General features: G+C 34.8%; 1 protein-coding gene and 1 long non-coding RNA gene across 9 annotated transcripts; both read right to left on the bottom strand.

Moving 5' to 3' along the window:
* Positions 1–970: 970 nt before the first annotated feature.
* LOC111799186 lies at positions 971–6,084 on the bottom strand. 8 transcript variants are annotated; one of them, XM_023682617.1, is made up of 6 exons: positions 5,926–6,081; positions 4,613–5,052; positions 3,344–3,939; positions 2,484–2,810; positions 1,424–1,468; positions 971–1,302 (listed from the first exon to the last, which is right to left on the bottom strand). In XM_023682617.1, the coding sequence occupies exons 2-4, from the start codon at positions 5,012–5,014 to the stop codon at positions 2,693–2,695; spliced, it is 1,116 nt and encodes a 371-aa protein (XP_023538385.1). In that variant the 5' UTR covers positions 5,015–5,052; positions 5,926–6,081; the 3' UTR covers positions 971–1,302; positions 1,424–1,468; positions 2,484–2,692. The 8 variants fall into 8 exon arrangements, with proteins under 8 accessions (XP_023538385.1, XP_023538384.1, XP_023538388.1 ...); XM_023682616.1 differs by having other exon boundaries at positions 1,413–1,468; XM_023682620.1 differs by having other exon boundaries at positions 971–1,468; positions 3,344–3,508; positions 3,669–3,939; positions 5,926–6,076.
* A 1,410-nt stretch (positions 6,085–7,494) lies between these two features.
* Positions 7,495–7,892, bottom strand: LOC111798926. The gene is made up of 2 exons (XR_002815740.1): positions 7,771–7,892; positions 7,495–7,669 (listed from the first exon to the last, which is right to left on the bottom strand). It is a non-coding gene; the product is annotated as an uncharacterized LOC111798926 (long non-coding RNA).
* Positions 7,893–8,607: the final 715 nt, after the last annotated feature.

The following is an 8,607-nucleotide window of genomic DNA, read 5'->3' on the forward strand; positions in this document are numbered from 1 at the left end:
CATAAATGTGAGATCCCACATCGGTTAGAGAGGAACGAAGCAGTCTTTATAAGGGTTTTCACACTCTCTCTAACAAACGCGTTTTAAAAACCTCAAGGGGAAGCCCGAAAGGACATAAGCCTAAAAAAGACAATATTTGCAAGCGGTGGGCTTGGGGTGTTGCAAATGGTGTCAGAGCCAATTACAAATGGTATCAGAGCCAGATATTAGGCGAAGAGACTAAGCTCCAAAGGGGATGGACACGAGGTAGTGTGCCAGTAAGGACGCTGGGCCCAGAAGGGGGTGGATTGGNGATTGGAGAAGGGAATGGTGCTAGCGAGGACGTTGGGCCCCGAAGAGGGGTGGATTGTGAGATCTCACATCAGTTGGAGAGAGAACGAAACATTCTTTATAAGGATTTGGAATCTTCTCCCTAACAGATGCGTTTTAAAAATCTTGAGGAAAAACCCAAAAAAGGCAAACTCAAAGAGAACAAAATCTGCTGGTAGTAAATATAGAAATGAATCAAAATTTTAAATGTTCGAAGACAAACCTATTTGAACATGTTTTTTGAGCTCACGACATCAAACAAACTAACATGAAAACTTCAGAAGATGTCTTGAGTTCAAACAATCAACCAGATGGGAAAGTCACCTAGGAATTACCAGGAACACACTGTTTTAGACCAATTCACTAGATGATAGCAAGAAAAACTGGAAGCTGCCCCATCAGTACCAATCAGTACCAAAAAAAACCCTGTTTGTTTTTTGTTTTCATGCAGGCAAATTTTCAAACAGATAGCAGAATAATTGAGAAACAAGGTTTGCATTCTTGTACTATACCTTACAAAAAAGCAAACAGCTACTACAATGCTCATCCTAAAAGAATACTCAAGATTCTGAATTTTCGGGGTCGAGAAATAATGCCAAATTGAACCACAAGTAAAGATGAAGAACAGAAAAAAAATAATAATAATAATAATAATAATAAATAAATAATAAAAAACAGGAGGAAAAATCATTGTGATAGATGCCATCTGTGCAAAAGAACAACAAATGAATGTGATTTGTACTTGCAACTCAATTATGAACAGCGGTACTCCTAATTCCTCAAAAGCAGGCATGATCAGCACAGGAAGAGTAATTAAGAAAGTAAAAGCTAATAATGAGATGAGGCTTGTTTGGATTCAAATGTTCAAACCAGGCATGATAGTTATAGAGCAAAGCTCACATCTTATGAGGGGAAATCCACCCACAGCTTTGAGACAAGTTCTACACTCGCTTTAACGCCGAGATCGAACGATACATCTCTAGCTTGATATTTCTGCAGAATGCACATAAGAACACCATCACGCCTTCTCAAGTAACCTTCCTTTTACTCTAAGGGCAAAAACATATACATGCAATGCATGAGGAATAAACAGAAACCATTACTTTTATGTTACCTGGATCTTGTATTCTATGTCGGGTTGTCTGGTCATAATTGAATCCTGCACTATACAAATTTACCACGGTGAAAAACTCACCCCGGCCCCCCGCTCCCCAAAATCCGGAGTTGCTGACTTTTAAGTCAACATTCTCATCAAAGAGAAACAGATGCGCTATGATAGTAATATGATCATATTTGAAAGCCAAAATTGATAGCTAGATACACAATATTTTGTGTACACATAACAGTGAACATGGATGTGTAGATATCTCTCAAAAACCTACCAAAAAATTGTCAGCTTCTTTCTCCTTCTTTAGCAGATGTTTGTCTGAATCATTATGTNACCCCCCCCCCCAAAATCCGGAGTTGCTGACTTTTAAGTCAACATTCTCATCAAAGAGAAACAGATGCGCTATGATAGTAATATGATCATATTTGAAAGCCAAAATTGATAGCTAGATACACAATATTTTGTGTACACATAACAGTGAACATGGATGTGTAGATATCTCTCAAAAACCTACCAAAAAATTGTCAGCTTCTTTCTCCTTCTTTAGCAGATGTTTGTCTGAATCATTATGTATATATATAAACTGATGTAGAGGTATAATCCAGTGAAAAACATGACGTTCAATACCTAACCACCAGGGTCGTTAAAAGATAAAAGACGAGCATTTCACAAGCTTACCTTATCTATCAGGTAGCTCGGTCCGCTTAGAGACAAAATCAAATGCATTGACTTAGAATACTGTACACGACGCTCTTATCTAAACTATTGACAGTTCGTAATGTCATGAGGGTCAGTGAAACAATATTATCTGCAGATCCTAGAAACAATGTTCTAGGCTGCTGCTTTCTCTCTTTCTATCTCTTTTTTTCTTTTTTGAAGATTTTTTCATGAGGATCTCCTGGAGACAGAGACATGTAGCAAGAATCAACGGATTTACGTATAATAGATGAAACTAGTAAAAGTAGTTCATTGCCTCGTTTCGTGTCAACAATTAACAAATGTAACAAAATCATGTTGATAGCAAAAGAGTGCATTTATATATAAGTGTTAAGGTTTCAAGTACAACCTTTCAAACTTCAACCATTGAGAAACGAGACCGATCAGCCCCCGACGTGAAGAAGAGTCTAATCCTCCACAGGCAGAAGGATGTCGGGCTCAAGCATGTCCTCGATTGCATTGATGCAATAACCCATATAAACTGAAATCAATGCATCTTCACAAGAAATGTAAATAAAACTTTCATGTTGTATATGCAAAGAGAATGGAGAATCTTATTTACACAATTAGAACTGTGGCGAACACTGGAACAAATGCATCGATTATGTTCCCAAGTGAAATATCGCAGAGTTCCAAGTGGTACAATGATGATGATAAAGCTATCGCAGGATAGACTCTGCAAAAGGTCATATGAAAAAGGTGAAGAAAAGATTCGATCCAAAAACTATCCAAAGCAACTCGAAAACTTTGTAACAATACCGTTTTTCTTTAACCGACTTGTGCATATAACAAAATAAACATCCGTAATAGTATGAACACATGGACAACGAGAAGAACACAACACTTTCATGAGCTAATATAAATTCAACTTCAATAAAGCTGTTTGTACACTACAAAATTAGACCACAAGCTGTTGTAAAATAATAAAAGAAGAACATCTCATACTGCTTTTTACAATTAGAGGGACAATCACATGAATCATCATTGAATTCTACAGATAAGAATTTTAAAACTTGAAGAGAAGTGCATTTTACTTTTCATCTACTTGAAATACTTGTGGAAACTAAGTTTTTTATTTCCATCAAATGCTCGTCGTTTGATATATGGAGGGATAGACGTAGATCGGTAAGCAATAATTCTTTTTCCCAACTTAAAGGACCCGAAGCATATAATGCCTCCATAGTGCATCGATAGGCATGTAACTCTAACCTATGGATTTCAGCTTCCAATGGCTCGTCTCTGGGCAGAAGAAAATTGTCAGTTCTGTATCCCAAATGACAAAAAGATTCGGCATCACCCGTAGAACCATCTGTGTCTTCATTGTGGCCAATAGAAACTCGACAACGTAACCCACGGTGATCGCTGTTAGAGACACTGCAACTACCAACAGAGCATGTAGCTCTATCAGCATCATTTAGTTCAAAGTTTTCTGCAAAAGAATGGTAAGCTACGCCCATTTGTTTCTTCCTATCACAATTCATTTCAGAAATGATGGTTCTATCCAAAGCATCTCCAATGTTTCCCCCCAGCATACCTCTTTGGATAACTAGTGATTTTACATGCTCGTGCAACGTGGATGGATTTCGAGCAACAACTTTATGATACCTTTGCTTCTTCTTCAACGTTCTACATTTCAAGCCAGCTCTACCCATTGTTTCAGCTTGAGAACACTCATAGTTTGATCCCCTTCTCCAAGTGTCTAAGTTGGGAACATTTTGGAATTTCTGAATTTGGGAGCTCAGACCATAAAATCTAGGACTTGCATTCGCATCTTCTTTGCTATCATCGCCACGATTGCCAGACCTCTGTGTGCACAAGTAACATTGGAAAAAATATGAGACGACATAGCATGAAGGAGAGGGAAAAGTATTGCTTTTAATCGCTATTTTGGGCCCTCAGTCAAAAAGAAAAGAACATTAAGCACACATGCTTCAATTTTGAATAAATTTAAAATTCAACTAAACATTGTTCTCAAATCGTAAAAAGAGAAGATACACCACACTAAATATTGAAGGACTTTAACTAAAACAAAACTTAAGAACTAGCTAACAGCTCAAGCCTACCAATAGCAGATATTATCCTCTTTGGGCTTTCCCTTTCAGGCTTCCCCTCGAGGTTTTTAAAACGCGTCTACTAGAGAGAGCTTTCCACACCCTTATAAGGAATGCTTCATTCCCTCTCCAATTGAAGTGGGATCTCACAATCCACCCCCCTTGGGGGCCAACGTCCTCGCTGGCACACTGCCCGGTGTATGGCTTTGAGATATGTTTAAAACCTTGAAGGGAAGCCCAAAAGGGAAAGCTGAAAGAGGACAATATCTGCAAGGGGTGGGCTTGGGCGGTTACACAGTGAAGTGAAACCAAGACAATATACAATAACTTCTAGCACGTCTGCAATTTTAAACTTCTTTAAAAACATTTGACAGTTTAACAACAGAAACAGCTATAATTGAAAAGTGATCAACAAAATGCTACCTACCTTGTGCATCAAAACCCATTTGTCATCTTGCCATGATCTTCTTGCCCGAATGTCGAATTTGCAGACCTTGAATTCACTAGAAGAACCAAGTAACCTAACCAAATAGTTGTTCTTCCCCAAAACCTCAGAAATCGTAGCCATTTTCCAAGAACAATCATTGAATACCTCCACAACATCGCCAGGGATCCAATTCTCTAAAACTTCCAGAGAAGGCGGACAAGGCCTGATAGCCTTACGAGATACCCTCTCGACAACAGTTTGATTACTCCCACCCTCGAATTTATCATATCTAACAGTATAATAGTGACCACTGCCAGACATAATCTCAGCCGAACGCCACGAGCCTGAAGGCACCTCCTTCTTGCTTAGCACTTCCACTTTGCTTCCTTTCCTGAATCTCATGTTTGCTGATGCGTGAACTGATTTCCTGAGCAAACTATCTGTTCATTTCAAGGAGAAACAGCAAAAAAGCTTGAGAATTACAACACAAAATTCTACCTCAATGAAACTAAAATAAGAAAATGTGCAATGAAATTACTCAAACTGATCCAAAGGACATATAAACAGATTTCCAGAAGTTCTTCTGTTCGTATATAATCGAATAGTGCTCGAAATTAGAGAGAACAACACAAACGAGAGTATTTCATATGTAATAAAACGATTAAACAAAAACAAGAACATAAAAAGGCAATTGAAATCTTGAAACGTTTGAATAAATATAATTCACTTTAAGAGACGATTAGACAATCGTCTCTCGAATCTGGATTGCTGAACAAGAATACAACAATAAGATAGAAAGCATTTGGAATTTTGTTCATCAACTAAACAGACAATCAAGCAAAACTATAAGAATCAGTAGAATCGGAACAGAACGACTTGGAATTCGCATTGAAGCGATAATAGATTGGTAAGAAAATGCTGAAACGGAAACGAAAATAAAACCTCAAAATCTCAAAACGAGACGATGAAAACGAAAGCCGACATTCAAATAGAGAATGGAACTAAAAGTAACATAGTTTAAGTTTTTAATTTGAAAATGTCTCTACTGCAACAAAAACCAATGAATACCAAATAATTTCTCGACGTTTCTTCTGTTTTTCCAAGCAACCAAACAGCAGGTGAGAAAATCGAAATTGACCCAAGAAGAAGCAAAAAGTAGAGTTCGATGAACCAAGAAACAAAAAGTGAATGATCAAAAAAAAAAAAAAAAAAAAAAAAAAACATGAAGGATCATTGCAATTTTGATCTGGGTTGTAAACAAAGAAACGGATTGAACCCAGAAAATGATGAACAATCGAAGAGATTTCACTGACCTTGGGATTTGAGAGAATTTTGATATCACAAAAATTCTTCACTGCCTCTGTAATTTGCCTCTGCCTTTCTTATTTTTTGTTTATATTTGATTTTTTAAGTGTGAGGATTGCAATTTTCCGTAGGATTCTACAAAAACCCATTAAATCCCTTTTTTTAAAAAAAATTATCAACAAATCTTCCGAGATAAAAATAAATAAATTATTAATCTTTTTACGGTTTCCCAAGATCCCAAGAATAGCTTGTAACACTATTCATAATTTTCAATATATATATATAATTTAAAACATAATTATTATAATTATTATTAATTTTTAAAATAAAATAAAATAAAAAAACAAGTAAGCAATTTCTAAATATAAAATTAAATAGAGTTAAGTTTGACCAAACTTTAAGAGGAGACTAAAAAGGTCAAAGCAGCCTTAATTTGAAAATTGGCAACTAAGCAAATGAAAAAAAAAATGAATTATTTGATTAAAAATAGAATTTTAAATATTAAATACCAAAATAATTAATTTATTGGGATTCTTACTAAAACTAGCAGTAAATTTACCCCTCCCCCAGTAAAAAAAATTATTCTTAATTATAATTAAAATAAAATTAATAATTACTATTTTTTAAATTTTTTTTATATAAAAAATTAATTAATTACTTGGGGAAAAAGGGTGTCCCCTTAAAAATAGGCATAAGTGTGAACATGGCTCTAACCACTTTCATCCATAATTAAAATATAAAAATTATTTTTTAAATAATTTTTTTTTGTGTATTTGCAAGAAATTATTTAATAAATATTTTTAAAAAGAAACAAATTGAAGAGTCAAATATTAATTTATTAAAAAATGAAAAAGTCAAATATTAAATAAAAACTTTGAAAGTACGACGATTTCATAACATAGTGGCTGATAAGAATTTATGTCATATTAATCATTGCTTTTACGCGTTGGTTTCTAATATTTTCAAGCAAAGAATCCGTCTAGATAAATTAAATATTTTTTTTATAAAAATTCCTCCTATAATCTTTGATAAAGTATGAACGTGTCAATATATTTTAACGAACTATATAATAAAATAAAATCATTAAGCTATTTAATATTGGGTTATTTAGGAAATGTGTATATGGTCAATCCTTAGAACCACTATAATCTAATTCCACTTGGAATTAATTTAAATTAATAGTTAGTTTATTGTTACACAAAACCTAACTAAGTAGTTGATAGAAAAGGAATAAAGCTAAGATTAAAAATAATTATAGCAAAATGAAGCTTCAAGCAATGATCTTTGGGATATATATATATATTTGGACTATAATATAACCGAAATATTTATCGTACAAGAAAGCATCTTCATCTTAGAAGTTAATACATCACGTTTTTGCCAGCTCCTTCTAAACGTCCCTTTAATTAGAAATTTGGTTTTAATGGTTTCGAGAGCATTCGAATTTAATCTATATAATTTGATAAACTTTTGTAAACCGTCTCTATAGTTTGATAAAATCTTCATAAATCCCCTTGTTTATGACAGTTTTATCGAACTACACGAGCAAAATTTCTAAGTTTTGAAACTATAGGAGCTAAATTCTAACGAAAAAAGGTTGAATTGCAAATTTGGTCATTGTGATTTCAACGTCTTAATCCCGTTATCAAATCATAGAGACCATTTTACATGTTTTTCTACCTAAAAACAACTTGTCTTCTTCCATTCCATCACATGATTCAAGCTTGTCAGATTAACTTTCCACCCACCAAACTAAAAAGAAGAACAAGCAATGGAAGTGTGAATGCTCTGCCAACATATACTTTAATCATGAAAGAATGAACAATCTCAAAGAGTTCACAATCACAAGTAACCTTATATGCAAATAACTGAGGTGTGGATGGCAGTTTAAGCAATGAAATGACCTTTCTTCAGCTGAAAGAGACACCTTTCGATCGTTCATTCGTATTTTCATCGATTTCTGATGGAATTTACACCTGCAATTGCATTACATGGGATAGATCGAGTCAAACTGGTCGTCCCCTATCGACGTTTGCAGTATAATTAAAGCAACTTATTGCATTTGTTTTGAAACATTCAAGTTTTCCAGCAAAAACATGAAAGAATGAACTTAAAACAAGCTCTACATGTTCATATTTAAAGCAGGCAGGTCACTTAACATGTTCTTACAACTAAAACTGTCTAATGCGTAATATCTCAGTAAGGACACAAATACAAGTTTTTAACCCATAACGTCTAGTCAAATCTCTTACCGCATTGCCAAGTGTATATGATGGTTAAAAGCATAAATGGTTGAGGATGGTCGGGAAAGAGTCTCACATTGGCTAATTAAGGGGATGATAATGGGTTTATAAGTAATGAATATGTCTCCATTGGTATGAGGCCTTTTTGGGGAAACCAAAAGCAAAACCATGAGAGCTTATGCTCAAAGTGGACAATATAATACCATTACAGAGGTTGTGATTCCTAACGTCTAGTCAAATCTCTTACTGCATTTTTGCGAAGTGTATATGATGGTTAAAAGCATAAACGGTTGAGGATTGTCGGGAAGGAGTCCCACATTGGCTAACTAAGGGGATGATAATGGGTTTATAAGTAATGAATATATCTCCATTAGTTTGAGGCCTTTTGGGAAAAGCAAAAGCAAAACCAAAACCATGAGAGCTTATGCTCAAAGTGGACAATATAAT

The sequence above is a fragment of the Cucurbita pepo genome, chromosome LG07 (assembly GCF_002806865.2).
Source record: "Cucurbita pepo subsp. pepo cultivar mu-cu-16 chromosome LG07, ASM280686v2, whole genome shotgun sequence".
Classification (NCBI taxonomy): domain Eukaryota; kingdom Viridiplantae; phylum Streptophyta; class Magnoliopsida; order Cucurbitales; family Cucurbitaceae; genus Cucurbita; species Cucurbita pepo.

What these genes read in the sequence shown, in the direction of transcription:
- LOC111799186 (XM_023682613.1), bottom strand. Translation starts at nt 5,014, where the DNA reads ATGAGATTCAGGAAAGGAAGCAAAGTGGAAGTGCTAAGCAAGAAGGAG. An exon ending in AATGGGTTTTGATGCACAAG is followed by an intron (nt 3,940 to 4,612) that starts GTAGGTAGCATT and finishes TTGTGCACACAG; the next exon opens with AGGTCTGGCAATCGTGGCGA.